This window comes from Pithys albifrons, chromosome 6 (genome assembly GCF_047495875.1).
Source record: "Pithys albifrons albifrons isolate INPA30051 chromosome 6, PitAlb_v1, whole genome shotgun sequence".
NCBI classification, from domain to species: Eukaryota; Metazoa; Chordata; class Aves; order Passeriformes; family Thamnophilidae; genus Pithys; species Pithys albifrons.
Genome location: NC_092463.1, coordinates 2,244,016 through 2,262,157, shown reverse-complemented (window position 1 = coordinate 2,262,157; position 18,142 = coordinate 2,244,016). Strand labels below are relative to the sequence as shown.

The window sequence follows — 18,142 nt, the reverse complement described above, 5'->3', positions numbered from 1 at the left end:
CCAGTCCAAATCCATCCCATGAAATCCCATTGGGGTTGTGGCTGTCACCTGGAGTTGTGTCAGTTGTACTTGAGCAGAATGAAACAAATTAACCCTTTGTAGAAGGTCACTCTTCATGATTTGGCCTCAAAACAAGGTATTGCTACAGAGAAACTTCAACATTGCCATTTCTGAGACAATCCAACAGGAAGATTAATTAATTGCATCCACTTCCCTTACTGGGCAGAGTCACTTTTAGTGGTGTTTTAATCCTTTTTGCTTAAAAACCTATTATAATTTTTATTTCTGAATTATTTATTCTGGTTGAATTCCAGGCAATGCATAGAAAATTTTGCATTTCCCATACAATAATTAAGCTTAGGACTGAACCTGCCAAATGATCCTTTTCTTCAAAAGGTTAATGAATCTCTAAAGCTTTGGCTCAGGCCAGAGGTCTTAAAATTTTTAATTTTACAGCTTGATCTTAAAATAATATTGCAACGTGGTCTTAAAATAATATTACAACTGGTCCTAAAATATTATTACAGCTTCATCATATTGGAAAAGATAAAGCCCTAAATAACTTAGATAAAATACTAAATATTTCTGTTAGCTTGGATTTATTTAATTAGATATTGATCTATTAGATGAGAGAAATAGAAAAATTGGATAAAATAATATTAACTATTTATTAATCTCTTAGCAGAAGAAAAAAACTCTTACATTTTAAACTCAGGTTGCAGTTTTAAAAATAATTAGACCAAGAATTTGAAACTCAAGAAACTCTGAACGTGGTAATAGGATATTCCAGGGGTAAAAAAAGGTATTTTTGAGACAATATTTGGAGTAAACAGGTGTTAAAGTTTCCAAAACATGGAGTAATTTTTGTTTAAGAAAGGCGTAAAATCAAAATATTTCTTTAAAAAAGAACTTAAAAGCAAATAATATAAGTAAAAATAAATTTATTGTAAGGTGGTTTGTGCTTTGGAGAAATGCTGAGGATGAGGGTGCAGTTTAATTGATGAATAAATAAGGCAATAAATCCATATTAGAGCAGTGGCAGCTGCAGGGAATGTGCTGAGTCAGCGGGAGGGATGACTTTGGAATTTTGCTTTTGGAATCCTCAGGAACAACCTGCAAACCAAACACCTCCTGGAATTTGCAGTCCTAGAGATAAATCCCTTTACATTTCCTGGGAAAGCTCCATGAATTCTAAACTACTTCCAGAGAGCCTTTGCAGTTCTTTGCTGTCTGTGCACCAAGACACTTCATTCTGAACATTTTTTTCTTTAAAAGGAAATGGATATTCTGATTTATAACATTTTTTTCTGCGCTTTCCCGGATAAATTTCTAAATTATTGTTAAAAACCTGCATTCTACAGCTATAAAGGAGGCCAAATTTCCTTGAGTTTGTCTCACCTTTGCCATTTCTGTGAGCCAATCCTGCTTCACTCCCACTGTTGGTTTTCCTTCTCCGTCCTGATTCCCAACATTTAGTTGAGTTTATGTCCCTTTTGATGGTCCAACCTCCATCCCAATCCCTGTGCAGGGAGCACAAGGTCAGGTTATTGCCCTGCTTTGTGTCAAGGCTCCTTTATGTTCCAGTTTCATTAATTCAGTTAAATTAAGTGAAATTAAAACTCCTGAGCTGTCTGTGCTGTGCTGACCTGTGTGTTCTCCTCTGAATTCCCAGTCACTGCTCCTGCTGGGTCTGGTTTTTCCCTCCTGTTTCTTGCTCCAAATGTTGATTTGGAGCCTGGGAATGGCCCAAAGTTCTCTTACAGCCCCTACTTACATGTATAGATCTATACAGACATATATGTGATTATAATTAATTAAATATACATATAAATGTATAGATAAATATACACATATAAAAGTATAAATAAATATACACATATAAAAGTATAAATAAATGTACACATATAAAAGTATAAATAAATGTACACATATAAAAGTATAAATAAATGTACACATATAAAAGTATAAATAAATGTACACATATAAAAGTATAAATAAATGTACACATATAAAAGTATAAATAAATGTACACATATAAAAGTATAAATAAATGTACACATATAAAAGTATAAATAAATGTACACATATAAAAGTATAAATAAATGTACACATATAAAAGTATAAATAAATGTACACATATAAAAGTATAAATAAATGTACACATATAAAAGTATAAATAAATGTACACATATAAAAGTATAAATAAATGTACACATATAAAAGTATAAATAAATGTACACATATAAAAGTATAAATAAATGTACACATATAAAAGTATAAATAAATGTACACATATAAAAGTATAAATAAATGTACACATATAAAAGTATAAATAAATGTACACATATAAAAGTATAAATAAATGTACACATATAAAAGTATAAATAAATGTACACATATAAAAGTATAAATAAATGTACACATATAAAAGTATAAATAAATGTACACATATAAAAGTATAAATAAATGTACACATATAAAAGTATAAATAAATGTACACATATAAAAGTATAAATAAATGTACACATATAAAAGTATAAATAAATGTACACATATAAAAGTATAAATAAATGTACACATATAAAAGTATAAATAAATGTACACATATAAAAGTATAAATAAATGTACACATATAAAAGTATAAATAAATGTACACATATAAAAGTATAAATAAATGTACACATATAAAAGTATAAATAAATGTACACATATAAAAGTATAAATAAATGTACACATATAAAAGTATAAATAAATGTACACATATAAAAGTATAAATAAATGTACACATATAAAAGTATAAATAAATGTACACATATAAAAGTATAAATAAATGTACACATATAAAAGTATAAATAAATGTACACATATAAAAGTATAAATAAATGTACACATATAAAAGTATAAATAAATGTACACATATAAAAGTATAAATAAATGTACACATATAAAAGTATAAATAAATGTACACATATAAAAGTATAAATAAATGTACACATATAAAAGTATAAATAAATGTACACATATAAAAGTATAAATAAATGTACACATATAAAAGTATAAATAAATGTACACATATAAAAGTATAAATAAATGTACACATATAAAAGTATAAATAAATGTACACATATAAAAGTATAAATAAATGGACACATATAAAAGTATAAATAAATGGACACATATAAAAGTATAAATAAATGGACACATATAAAAGTATAAATAAATGGACACATATAAAAGTATAAATAAATGGACACATATAAAAGTATAAATAAATGGACACATATAAAAGTATAAATAAATGGACACATATAAAAGTATAAATAAATGGACACATATAAAAGTATAAATAAATGGACACATATAAAAGTATAAATAAATGGACACATATAAAAGTATAAATAAATGGACACATATAAAAGTATAAATAAATGGACACATATAAAAGTATAAATAAATGGACACATATAAAAGTATAAATAAATGGACACATATAAAAGTATAAATAAATGGACACATATAAAAGTATAAATAAATGGACACATATAAAAGTATAAATAAATGGACACATATAAAAGTATAAATAAATGGACACATATAAAAGTATAAATAAATGGACACATATAAAAGTATAAATAAATGGACACATATAAAAGTATAAATAAATGGACACATATAAAAGTATAAATAAATGGACACATATAAAAGTATAAATAAATGGACACATATAAAAGTATAAATAAATGGACACATATAAAAGTATAAATAAATGGACACATATAAAAGTATAAATAAATGGACACATATAAAAGTATAAATAAATGGACACATATAAAAGTATAAATAAATGGACACATATAAAAGTATAAATAAATGGACACATATAAAAGTATAAATAAATGGACACATATAAAAGTATAAATAAATGGACACATATAAAAGTATAAATAAATGGACACATATAAAAGTATAAATAAATGGACACATATAAAAGTATAAATAAATGGACACATATAAAAGTATAAATAAATGGACACATATAAAAGTATAAATAAATGGACACATATAAAAGTATAAATAAATGGACACATATAAAAGTATAAATAAATGGACACATATAAAAGTATAAATAAATGGACACATATAAAAGTATAAATAAATGGACACATATAAAAGTATAAATAAATGGACACATATAAAAGTATAAATAAATGGACACATATAAAAGTATAAATAAATGGACACATATAAAAGTATAAATAAATGGACACATATAAAAGTATAAATAAATGGACACATATAAAAGTATAAATAAATGGACACATATAAAAGTATAAATAAATGGACACATATAAAAGTATAAATAAATGGACACATATAAAAGTATAAATAAATGGACACATATAAAAGTATAAATAAATGGACACATATAAAAGTATAAATAAATGGACACATATAAAAGTATAAATAAATGGACACATATAAAAGTATAAATAAATGGACACATATAAAAGTATAAATAAATGGACACATATAAAAGTATAAATAAATGGACACATATAAAAGTATAAATAAATGGACACATATAAAAGTATAAATAAATGGACACATATAAAAGTATAAATAAATGGACACATATAAAAGTATAAATAAATGGACACATATAAAAGTATAAATAAATGGACACATATAAAAGTATAAATAAATGGACACATATAAAAGTATAAATAAATGGACACATATAAAAGTATAAATAAATGGACACATATAAAAGTATAAATAAATGGACACATATAAAAGTATAAATAAATGGACACATATAAAAGTATAAATAAATGGACACATATAAAAGTATAAATAAATGGACACATATAAAAGTATAAATAAATGGACACATATAAAAGTATAAATAAATGGACACATATAAAAGTATAAATAAATGGACACTCATAAAAGTATAAATAAATGGACACTCGTATAAAATTATTAAAAAAATGGACACATATAAAAGTATAAATAAATGGACACTCGTATAAAATTATTAAAAAAATGGACGCCCCAATAGAATTATTTTTTAAAAAATGGACGCCCCAATAGAATTATTTTTTAAAAAATGGACGCCCCAATAGAATTATTTTAAAAAAATGGACGCCCCTATAAAATTATAAAAAAAAATGGACGCCCCTATAAAATTATTTTAAAAAAATGGACGCCCCTATAAAATTTAAAAAAAATGGACAAAATGTAGGCTCTGTTATAGATATCTATTAAAAAGTGGGCTGTATTATATATATTTCTATATATATTTCTATAAAATTATATGTACACATATATAAATAAGGCTATATAATACATATATCCAAAATGTAGGCTCTGTTATAGATTTAATATATCTATTAAAAAGTGGGCTAGGCTGTATTATACATCTATATAAAAAGTAGCCTGAGTTATTTATATATCTATAAAAAAGTAGCTGATATTATTTATGTATCTATTAAAAAGTAGTTTATATTAAATATCTATATAAAAAGTAGGCTGTATTATGTATCAGTTAACAAGCAGGTTCTCTTACATGGTGATTATATACGAGATTATCCATATAGTGGGTGATAATTCCCTCTAAAACCCTCTGCTAATTCCAATTAATCCCTGCCCTCCCCTGGCAAACCCCCCTCTCATCTCTGGGGGCCCAAACTGCATTTCCCCTCCTGTGTGTCTGTCCTGCCCTTTTCCCGGGCATTGGCTGTCCCGGCGGCATTCCCAGGGCCGGGCTGTCCCGGCGGCATTCCCGGTGCCAGGGCCGGGCTGTCCCGGCGGCATTCCCGGTGCCAGGGCCGGGCTGTCCCGGCGGCATTCCCGGTGCCAGGGCCGGGCTGTCCCGGCGGCATTCCCGGTGCCAGGGCCGGGCTGTCCCGGCGGCATTCCCGGTGCCAGGGCCGGGCTGTCCCGGCGGCATTCCCAGGGCTATCCCGGCAGCATTCCCAGGGCTGGGCTGTCCCGGCAGCATTCCCAGTCCCAGGGCCGGGCTGTCCCGGCGGCATTCCCAGGGCTATCCCGGCAGCATTCCCAGGGCTGTCCCAACGTGGCTCTCCTTCCCTTCTCTCCGTAGGCGTTGCTGCCGGAGCCGCGGGCGGTGCTCGGCGATTCCTGCCGCGGGATCGGGCACCAGTGACCGCTCCGTGCCCACGGCCCTGCCACACACCCCCCACCCACCCACCCACCCACCCGGCTGAGAGAATGAGCAGCTCATTAGTTTCTGATCTTTTTCCCTGATTTTTTTTTGTTTTTCCCTGTTTTTTTTGTTTTTCCCTGTTTTTTTTGTTTTTCCCTGTTTTTTTTTGTTTTTCCCTGGTTTTTTTTGTTTTTCCCTGGTTTTTTTTGTTTTTCCCTGATTTTTTTGTTTTTCCCTGATTTTTTTTTGTTTTTCCCTGATTTTTTTTGTTTTTTCCCTGATTTGTTTTGTTTTTTCCCTGATTTGTTTTGTTTTTTCCCTGATTTGTTTTGTTTTTTCCCTGATTTGTTTTGTTTTTTCCCTGATTTGTTTTGTTTTTTCCCTGATTTGTTTTGTTTTTTCCCTGATTTGTTTTGTTTTTTCCCTGATTTGTTTTGTTTTTTCCCTGATTTGTTTTGTTTTTTCCCTGATTTTTGTTTTGTTTTTTCCCTGATTTTTTTTTTGTTTTTCCCTGATTTTTTTTTTGTTTTTTCCCTGATTTTTTTTTTGTTTTTTCCCTGATTTTTTTTATTTTTCCCTGGTTTTTTTTCCCTTGGTTTTTTATTTTTCCCCTTTTTTTCCCCCCAGTTTTTTATTTTTCCCTTTTTTTTTTTTATTTTTCCATTGGGGTTTGTTTTTCTCTTGTGGGTTTTTTTTTGTTTTTTCCCTTGTGTTTTTTTTACTTTCCCCTTGTTTTTTTTTTATTTTCCCCGTGGTTTTTTTTTATTTTCTCCTTGGTTTTTTTCCCACACTTGTTTTTTTTATTTTTCCCTTGGTTTGTTTTTTTTCCATTGGGACTTTTTATTTTACTCTTGTGGGGTTTTTTTGTTTTTTTCCCTTGTGTTTATTTTTATTTTCCCCTTGTTTATTTTTATTTTCCCCTTGTTTATTTTTATTTTCCCCTTGTTTATTTTTATTTTCCCCTTGTTTATTTTTATTTTCCCCTTGTTTATTTTTATTTTCCCCTTGTTTATTTTTATTTTCCCCTTGTTTATTTTTATTTTCCCCTTGTTTATTTTTATTTTCCCCTTGGTGTTTTTTTTATTTTCCCCCTTGTGTTTTTTTTTTATTTTTCCCTTGGTTTTTATTTTATTTTTCCCTTGGTTTTTTTTTAGTTTATTTTTCCCTTAGTTTTTTGTTTATTTTCCCCCTTTTTTTTTTATTTTTCCCCCTTGTTTTTTATTTATTTTCCCCCTTGTTTTTTATTTATTTTCCCCCTTGTTTTTTATTTATTTTCCCCCTTGTTTTTTATTTATTTTCCCCCTTGTGTTTTATTTATTTTTCCCTTGTATTTTCCCAAAAAAATCCTCCACCATGTTATTTTCCCCTCCTATTTATTTGTCTCAAAGCTGTTCTGTGAAAGCTCAGAAAAAACTTTGTTTGGGTTTTAATCTGTCACAGAAATGCTTTTTATTTATCTTATTTAAGATGTGGGGTTTGTTCACTGAGGGAAGAGCCTATTTTTCTCAAATGCTATTAATTTTATATGAGATTTGGAGAAAATCTGGGGTATTTATACTGCATTTTTGTATAAGATGTATAAACTTTTTTAACAGGGAAAGACACCCTTTTTTTTTTGGATGTAAATGAAAAATAAAATTTTTTTTAAACATTATATCTCTTGTCTTCGTAGCATCAATAATTCCAACTTCATCAACATGAATTGACACATTTAAAATGAAATATTTGCTTGATAAATGAGGGTTGTCACCAGAATTCCTGGGGAATATTTGAAGTGGGGGGTGTGTTTAAGAACAAATATTCAGATTTTTTTTTTAGCACGTGGACCTGTCAGGAACTTCCACAGGGATGGACATTCTTTGTGTGGCCTTAAATAAAAAGGCAGTGCCAGCAAAGGGAAAATCCCACACTTGTGTTTATTGGATGACATTCCTTAGGAGCCTTTTTGTCTCAAATTACTTGATTAAATTAGAATTTTAATCCTTTAACAGCTCCACAAAACACCTCCATGATCTTTCCTGCTGAGAGCAATCAACCATTTCAGCTCTTTGCTTTTCCTCCTGTTTTTAATGACCTTAAATCCCTGCTTGGGCTGCCTTTTCCCATCAAACATGGAATAATATTAACCCAAAAATCCAGGGATTTCAGGGATTGAGACCCCCCCTAATTCCTCATTTCCACGTGGCCACTCACTCCAGGCTCTTGCAGCCCTTGGGAAGTGGAACAGCAATCCAGGCTTTGGAATTCCAATCAAATTCCCAAGGATAACTTGGCTAGAAAGCCCCTGAAATTCTACTTAATAATATTTTTTCATCCAGAAAAATACCCACTCCAGCCACACTGGGAAACTGTTTTCTATATGACTTATAATCTCAATTTTTTTTCCTAAAAATGAATTACCATCTAATGCCTCACACACTTTCAGGTGTCACAGCACATCAAATGTTGAGTGGCCTTTAATCAACCCCCCAAAAACATCTTTTTATGGTGCTTTGGATGAAGAATTACTCAATTTTTCCTTTATTCTCCCCCACCCTGAGGTGTGATGGGTTTGATTTTAAAGGTGTTTTGTTGGTCCTTCTCAGATGAATTCCTAAAATTAGAGTAACAAACAAGCATTAAAAGGTTCCATTTCCCTGCAGTGTCTGAAGTTCCAAAATACAAGAAAACTTGTTTGTAATTCTTATTTATTCAGGAAATATTCAGGGAATATTTCTTATTTATTCAGGAAAACCTCACTCAGGTGTTGGTGTAACTCTCATCTGCTTTTAGTTAAACTGTCACCCCACTGGAAAAAAAAAGAGGAAAACCAGTTTAGAATTAATATAAAGAAATATTATTTATTAAAAACTCATCTAAAAAGACATAAAAAATCAAGTTTGGGGGAGCAACATCCTCCTTTTTTAGGATTTTACCCAATTTCAGGGGTCTATGGACATACCCCTATGACTTAACCCCAATTATTTTCTAAAACTATTGAGATTTTCTTGGCATTTTGTTTCCCACCTCCAACAGAAATTTGGCAGAAAATGAAATTACCCAGATCTGACTCTGATGGTTAAAGCTGAATTTTATATCATTTTTTTCTTAGATCTGGTAATTTCCAGTGTAACTTAAACTTACACTTCCAATGGTGCAAACGTCTTATAATTATTACAAAAATAATTATAAATATTAAAATATATAATATATATAAATATATATAAAAATGTATTAAAATATTATAAATATTATGTCTTATAATTATATAATTATTATAATTATAATATTTTGCTTCCATGAAGGGTTTGTTAATTCTTTTTATTTATTAATTTTGGCCCTAAAATGACCTGAAGTGTGGAGTGCCAGCTAATTTTTTTTATTTTTTTTTTAGCAAAAATGAGAAAAAAAAAAATAGACTGGTGAGTGTGAACTGATTTTTAACATAAATGTTGCTTTCCAGGGGGGTCATGAGCAGCTTCTAAAAATGATGGAGGAGAGGATGATGGATGTGGAACAGAAACTGAGGCTTGTGAAGAGGCTTCTCCAAGATAAAGTAAATCAGCTGAAAGAACAAGTAGGTATTTCAAGTCTTCCCCAAACCATCCCTGTTCCTTCTGGGACCAGCTCAGAGGCCCAAAAGCTGCCAAAGGTGTTGTTTGGAATAAAGTAAAAAGTGTTCTCCTTTTTAATTTTAATGCTCAAGTGCAGGATATTTGGCCTCAAAAATTCCCAACATCTCAAATCTGGAATTGAATCCACCACTTAATAATTCCCCCGATCAGGAAACAAAAATCAGCTCAATAATTTCCCCCAGTCGGGAAATAAAACCCAAATTCCAGCTGAGGATCCCCAAGTGGAGAAGTTACTTAGAAAAGGAGGAAAAAAACTTCCTGAAGAGTCCAGAGAGAATTATTGCACAATTCCTGATTTCTTGGACACCTCCTGCTCCAAATACACCTCGTTTGACACGTTTTTGGGGTTTCTGGAGGTGTCTCTGTGGGATTTCTGGGCTTGTGGATCCTCTTCCTAACTGGATTTATCCATAGAGGACAAAGAACACTTGAAGTCCTCTGTCATCTCCTTAAATTGTCTTTCCAGTCTCAAAATATTTAAATTATTCAGTCTAAATTTTAACAAATGAATGGATGAGTTTTCCCTTTGCTACTTCAGTTATAATTAACACATACACACACATATTTATATATGTATATATAATTCACCTACTTGCTTTTATTTTAAATTTTAATTTAAATTCATTGAAAAAAATTGGATTTACATTTCAAAATTAAATTTTATTTCCTTTCTAACTCGCTGACCTGTAAAGAGTCTAAAAAAGCTACTGAGGTAAAAACTGGGATGGTTTATTGAACACTTGACACAGAATTTAAAGGTCTTGGGGCCAGGATATGTTAATAAGGAGGATGAGTTATGGTAACATGTTAATTAGGGGGTTATACAAGTTTGGGCCAGGTTGCACAATTAGTTAATATTTTCTCTAACAGGGATTTTACATGGAGGGTGTGCTGGTTTAAAGGTGAACAGAGAGGAGAAAAAACCCAACACAAGAGAGATTGTAAATCAGAGTTATAATTTAATAGAAATATTATAATAAATGCAATGGCACAAAGAGAAATTGGGTTTAACCCCCAAGCCCAGCAGTGTAACCCACCCCCTGGGGCACAAACACAGGGGGGTTTGGTGGCCCCTGTGCTGAGCCCCACGTGGTTCCCCCGAGGCCAAAGGAAAAGGAAGGGACAAAGCTGTTGGTGCAGATGATGGCACAGTCTGGGCCAGAGTGGGGGGCTCCTCCTGGCCAGGGGCTGCTCCCCCTCTGCATCCCAGGAGTGGTCCCAGAAGTCCCCAAAGCCCAAGATTACTCTGGAGAAGAGGAGGCTCAGGGGGCACCTCCTCACTCCCCACAACCCCCTGAGAGGAGGCTGGAGCCAGGGAGGGGTTGGGCTCTTCTCCCACACAAGCAGCAGCAGGACAAGAGGGCACAGGCTCAAGCTGTGCCAGGGCAGGCTTGGCTTGGGCATCAGGAAGGAATTGTTTGCAGAGAGGGTGCTCAGGCCTTGGAATGGGCTGCCCAGAGAGGGGGTGGATTCTCCATCCCTGCAGGTGTTGAAGCTGAGACTGGATGTGGCACTGAGTGCCCTGGGCTGGTGAGCACAGTGGGGTTGGAGCAAGGGCTGGGCTGGAGGAGCTCAGAGGGCTCTCCCAACCCACTTCATTCCATGATTCTGTCCCCTCAGGTTTGGGTGGGAGCCCCCAGTGCCTCCCCCAGGGCAGGGAGTTCCACCCTGGGGGATCTGACTCTGGCAGTCAGGGGGGAGTTTGGACTCGTTGCTGGCCCATGGGCAGAGCTGAGCCCTCAGGTGGGTGTGGAGGTGCCAAGGAGTCCCTGCAGGGCAGTTCTCCCAGCTCCTCTGCCAGGCTTCTTTCCCAGCCAGCTCCCAGCCTGAGGGCTCAGCTGTGCCCTGGGCAGCTGCTGCCAATGGGCCATTGGGAACAGTTGCTGGGCAATGGCCCAGAGGGTTTGGAATGCCCAGCTTTGGGCACACCCACACTGGGACAAACTGGGCCCACCTGCTCAACTGGGACAGCCACCAGTCCAAATCCATCCCATGAAATCCCATTGGGGTTGTGGCTGTCACCTGGAGTTGTGTCAGTTGTACTTGAGCAGAATAAAACAAATTAACCCTTTGTAGAAGGTCACTCTTCATGATTTGGCCACAAAACAAGGTATTGCTACAGAGAAACTTCAACATTGGCATTCCTGAGGCAATCCAACAAGAAGATTAATTAATTACAGCCACTTCCCTTATTGGGCAGAGTAATTTTCAGTGGTGTTTTGATTCTTTTAGCTTAAAAACCTATTATAGTTTTTATTTCTGAATTATTTATTCTGGTTGAATTCCAGGCAATGCATAGAAAATTTTGCATTTCCCATACAATAGTTAAGCTTAGGACTGAACCTGCCAAATGATCCTTTTCTTCAAAAGGTTAATGAATCTCTAAAGCTTTGGCTCAGGCCAGAGGCCTTAAAATAATAGTGCAGCGTGGTCTTAAAATAATATTGTAGCTTCTTCTTATTGGAAAAGATAAAGCCCTAAATAACTTAGATAAAATAGAAGGTCACTCTTCATGATTTAGCCACAAAACAAGGTATTGTTACAGAGAAACTTCAGCTGCCCCTGGGCCATTGGGAACAGTTGCTGGGCAATGGCCCAGAGGGTTTGGAATGCCCAGCTTTGGTCACCCCCACACAGGGACAAACTGGGCCCACCTGCTCAACTGGGACAGCCACCAGTCCAAATCTATCCCATGAAATCCCATTGGGGTTGTGGCTGTCACCTGGAGTTGTGTCAGTTGTACTTGAGCAGAATAAAACAAATTAACCCTTTGTAGAAGGTCACTCTTCATGATTTGGCCACAAAACAAGGTATTGCTACAGAGAAACTTCAGCTGCCAATGGGCCATTGGGAACAGTTGCTGGGCAATGGCCCAGAGGGTTTGGAATGCCCAGCTTTGGTCACACCCACACAGGGATAAACTGGCCCCATCTGCTGAACTGGGATGAGGGGAAGAAAAGAAAGGGTTTCAGTATGAATTGATAACATTCATCTTTAAATCCATCTGTGTCTTGGAGCCAGAGATAACCAATCAGCATGGCTGAACATCACCAGGCCTTGCTGTTCTTAGTGATGGGATTTTGCTCAGCCTCTTGATCATGGCTTATGCTTGAGCTTGTCAGGCTGCTCATTCCTGGGAGCTGAACTGGGATCCTTACAATGTGAGAAGGAACAGGGGCCAATACCCAACCCCCCTCCCCAAGTTCCAGGCCTGTTTGCTCCAACCTTATCACCAACCTTATCTCTTTACTAGGACGTGGTTGTTGCTCAGTTCTCTGTACTGTAGCCTAGAGCCAAATTAATCAGGTATTGGTGGACATTTGAATAGAGCAAAATGGTACCTAGCCAAGATTTTTTCTACTAGTTTTGCCTGGGTCACCCATGAAAGGAAGCAGGCTGGGTCAAGGAGAGGAAGACTGAGTAGGACCCTCATTTTAGGGATGAAGAACAGAAGGACCCCTCCCCAAAACTGATGCCAGAAGAAAACACCACCCCAGTGCAGTGACAGTAAAATCAAAAGTGAGCAATTGAGATCTGTAGAAAACCCTGTGAGACTTCCCTATCAGCCAGAAGCAGCAAAGAGCTCAGCTACTGCTGGCTGGTAGGGAGGAGAATTGCTGAATTCTCCCCAAGAATTCCCATAGTAGGAATTCACAGGACTCTGCAGGTGCAGGATAAATAATACAAACATGGGACTTATGAGAGATGGGTTTTAACCAATTGTAGTTTCTAGTCTGGTGCTGTGTAACTCTTTTAGCCAACAAGCTGGTTCTAACCCTGTATAAACTGTGGGCTTTGTGTAATAAAAGGGCTTCACTATGAATCTCATAGATTGGTGTGAAGTTCAGTTCCTCTGCTGTTTATTTTTTCTTTACTTTACCCCAGCTCTGCCCAGACCCCTCCTGTAATCAATATGCAATGAGATGATGTAATCAATTCTGTTCAAATGTAATCAATTCTGTTCAAATGTATAAATTAGCCTGCTTTGATCCCTGCCAGGTGAGGAAGCCCCTGCAGCATTTTGCTGCCTTGATTCCTGATAAGTGAAAACATCACAAAAATAACTTCTAAGAGAAGATTTTATTCTAATAGCAGCAAAGGTGGAGGCACAGCCAGTTCATGCAGGGCAAAAACTTCCCTAACTTGTTTGTGGAAAATAAGCTGTTTTATTGTCTTAAGTCCATAGTTAACACCTTCTAATTTCCATATTAATGACTGGGCGGAATCTTGGGCAGAACTTTCCTTTTGGCTTCAAATTTGGGTGGTGTCTCCTGACTTCATCCCTCGGGGTGGTCTTGAAGTGTCTTCATCACTGCTGGACTTTTGCCTTTTCTTTGTTCGATGAGATGACCTGTCAAACTTGCAAAACCTTGGCTCCAGCTCTACAAAATCTTGGATTCTTACCATTTCATCCTATGGAAATTTCTAGCTTAGTTTAATGTATGAGTTCCAACCATAGAATCACAGAATCATAGAATGGATTGGGTTGGAAAAGACCTCCAAGATCATCGAGACCAACCCTTGGTCCAACTCCAGTCCCTTTACCAGATCATGGCACTCAGTGCCACGGCCAAGCTCACCTTAAAAACCTCCAGGGATGGGGAATCCACCCCCTCTCTGGGCAGCCCATTCCAATCCCTGAGCACTCTCTCTGCAAAGAAGTTTTTCCTGCTCTCCAACTTCAATTTCCCCTGGCAGAGCTTGAGCCCATCGTGCCCCCTTGTCCTATTGCTGAGGGCCTGGGAGAAGAGACCAACCCCCACCTGGCCACAACTTCCCTTCAGGCAGTTCCAGACAGTGCTGAGGTCACCTCTGAGCCTCCTCTTCTCCAGGCTAAACACCCCCAGCTCCCTCAGCCTCTCCCCACAGCACTTGTGCTCCAGTCCCTTCTCCAGCCTCGTTGCTCTTCTCAGTTGGGTTGGAAAAGACCTCTGAGATCATCAAGTCCAACCCTTGATCCAACCCCACTGTGATCACTCTGGCACTGAGTGCCCTGGGCTGGTGATCACAGTGGGGTTTGGATCAAGACGTGGTGGATTCTCACTCAGTGCCACATCCATAGAATGGATTGGGTTGGAAAAGCCCTCTGAGATCACCAAGTCCAACCCTTGGTCCAACTCCAGTCCCTTTACCAGATCATGGCACTCAGTGCCATGGCCAAGCTCAGTTGAAAAACCTCCAGGGATGGGGAATCCACCCCCTCTCTGGGCAGCCCATTCCAGTGCCTGAGCACTCTCTCTGCAAAGAAGTTTTTTCTGATATCCACCTTCAATTTCCCCATGGTACACTGGTCTCTATAACTACCAGACAATTTGTACCTGACCAAAGTGGCTCCAGCACTTCATGCTGTTCAGTGGCCTTGCTGTGCAAACAACACTTTGCAGAGCAGAAATAGAAATTTCACAAAACTAGGGGGGTTTTTTGGTCTCTTTTCTCTTTCACTTCCTGGGCAGAAATAAATTAAATCCCTGCTGCTGCTGGATGCAAAACCCTTCTCTCAGCAGTTCCTTTCGTGGCATTTTCACATCTCCCAACGACCAACTGCCCCTTCCCCTTCCAGCTCTCCAGGAACACCAAAGCGGACGCGATGGTCAAGGATCTGTACGTGGAGAACGCGCAGCTGCTCAAGGCTCTGGAGGCCACGGAGCAGCGGCAGAGGTCGGCAGAGAGGAAGAACTACCTGCTGGAGGAGAAGATCTCCAACCTCACCAGGATAGTGAGGACGTTGGCGGCGCCCTCGCTGGGCCAGGCGCCCGAGGTGAGGTCCTAGCGAGGATGGGGCAGCTGCCACTGCCCTGCTGGGCTCCAGGGATGGGTCTGAGCTCAGGGGGAGGGCACCGAGCTCGTTCCACGAGCGGCACTGCCAGAGGAGGGGGTGGTTTGGTTTTCCTGCAAAGTTTTGCCTAAAAGTTAAAAAAAAGCCAAACCCACGTGGTTTTTCAAGTAATTTCTTGGATGCCTTGGGTTGAATTTGAAATCTGAGTTGTTCATTTCCTCTGCTGGCTCCGTTTAATTCAAAATCTAAATTCTGAATTTCCTCTCCTGGTTCAGTTTAATTCAAAATCTAAATTCTGAATTTCCTCTCCTGGTTCAGTTTAATTCAAAATCTAAATTCTGAATTTCCTCTCCTGGCTCAGTTTAATTCAAAATCTAAAGTCTTAACTTCCTCTCCTGGTTCAGTTTAATTCAAAATCTAAATTCTGAATTTCCTCTCCTGGTTCAGTTTAATTCAAAATCTAAAGTCTTAATTTCCTCTCCTGGATCAGTTGAATTTAAAATTTAAATGGCTCAGTTTAATTCAAAATCTAAATTCTGAATTTCCTCTGCTGGCTCAGTTGATTAAAAATTTAGGTTTTAAATTCTCCTCTGCGGTCTCAGTTGAATTTAAAATCTAAATGGCTCAGTTTAATTTAAAATATAAAGTCTTAATATCCTCTCCTGGATCAGTTTAATTTAAAATCTAAATTCTGAATTTCCTCTGCTGGCTCAGTTAATTAAAAATTTAGATTTTAAATTCTCCTCTGCTGGCTCAGTTGAATTTAAAATCTAAATGGCTCAGTTGAATTTAAAAACTAAATTCTGAATTTTCTGTGCTGGTTCATTTAAATTTAAAATATAAAGTCTTAATTTCCTCTCCTGGCTCAGTGGAATTTAAAATCTAAATTTTTAACTTCCTCTCCTGGCTCAGTGGAATTTAAAATCTAAATGGCTCAGTTAATTAAAAATTTAGGTTTTAAATTCTCCTCTGCTGGCTCAGTTGAATTTAAAATTTAAATTCTGAATTTCCTCTGCTGGTTCAGTTTAATTTAAAATCTAAATTTTTAGTTTCCTCTGCTGGCTCAGTTGAATTAAAAATACAAATGGCTCAGTGGAATTTAAAATCTAAATTTTTAACTTCCTCTGCTGGCTCAGTTTAATTTGAAATCTAAATTCTGCCTCAGTCAGTTGAAGACTGGCCTGTCAGGATTTCTGGGGTTTGGAGGCTGAATTCTCATTCAGAGAATCCAGATTGAAGCCAAAGTCTAAAAGCAAAATTTACATTACTTAATTCAACGTTTTTAAATGATTTTGGCTCTCTAAAATACTTCTTGATTCTCCAAAAATGAGACCTGCTGGTAGGTGAGGCTTCCACTGAAATATAAATATCAATATAAATGTTATTGAAGGCAAGACTTCCCTGGCATGGGCTGTGCCCTACAAACTGCTCCTGGTTTTCCTAAAGAATTGGAATTCTGGGTTATTCTTTCGTGGCTTTTACTCTGCAGAGCTCAGAAAAAAAAAATTAAAATGTACCACTAGAACTTCTGCCTCCCAACTAAGTATTTTATTTCATCTGAAGAGATTTCCCAGCTGGCAAATAAAGACTATTTCTATTTTTTTCCTTTTTTTTTTTTTTTTAAGCTGTGCTGCCAGACAACTTATAAATTGTAGAGGCCTTAATTTTTGTGTGTGTGTGGAAGGGAGGGAGAGTCACTCCAGAGAAGTGAGGAGGGAGTTTTGTTGATGTAATTTGTAAATTATTGTGGAATTTGTGAATGCAGCAGAGCAGTGCTGTGTGTTTGAAGAACAAAAAAGGGCACTTGGATGGGTTTGTCAGTGGAATCCTGGCCTTGGAATCCTCACAAAGACAAATGCAGGGTGTGCTTTGACCTTTGGGGCAGGTCCTGGGACTGTGATTAATTGTAATTAATTGTGAATAAACACATTCAATGTGAATATGAAGAGCTCAGGGAATAACAAGCCTAAATGAACTTCCTTCAGTGCTGGAAATGTGGGTGTGTTCATGTCAGTGGGGAAGGGGAATACGTGAGGAAAAGCAGGAGAAACCCAGTTTGGGTGAGCATCACCTTAGTCCTCCTCAACCAGCAGAGCAGCATCAGGGTTTGGGATCAGAGGTGGGACCTCCTCCTCCTCCTTCTCCTCCTCCTTCTCCTCCTCCTTCTCCTCCTCCTTCTCCTCCTCCTTCTCCTCCTCCTTCTCCTCCTCCTTCTCCTCCTCCTTCTCCTCTCCTCCTCCTCCTCCTCTCCTCCTCCTCCTCCTCCTCCTCCTCCTCCTCCTCCTCCTCCTCCTTCTCCTCCTCCTTCTCCTCCTCCTTCTCCTCCTCCTCCTCCTCCTCCTCCTCCTCCTCCTCCTCCTCCTCCTCCTCCTCCTCCTCCTCCTCCTCTTCCTCCTCTTCCTCCTCCTCCTCCTCTTCCTCCTCCTCCTCCTCTTCCTCCTCCTCCTCCTCTTCCTCCTCCTCCTCCTCTTCCTCCTCCTCCTCCTCTTCCTCCTCCTCCTCCTCTTCCTCCTCCTCCTCCTCTTCCTCCTCCTCCTCCTCTTCCTCCTCCTCCTCCTCTTCCTCCTCCTCCTCTTCCTCCTC

General features: G+C 37.0%; 1 protein-coding gene across 4 annotated transcripts in view; it reads left to right on the top strand.

Annotated features, from left to right (window-relative positions):
• The window catches only part of NIN (ninein), a 77,635-nt gene extending 59,851 nt beyond the window's left edge, over nucleotides 1-17,784 (top strand). For all 4 annotated transcript variants that reach the window (XM_071557194.1, XM_071557195.1, XM_071557192.1 and 1 more), the window contains 2 exons: nucleotides 9,612-9,725; nucleotides 15,344-17,784. In XM_071557194.1, the coding sequence (XP_071413295.1) occupies nucleotides 9,612-9,725; nucleotides 15,344-15,553 (324 nt within the window). In that variant the 3' untranslated portion in view covers nucleotides 15,554-17,784. The remainder of the gene's footprint in view (nucleotides 1-9,611; nucleotides 9,726-15,343) is intronic.
• Nucleotides 17,785-18,142: the final 358 nt, after the last annotated feature.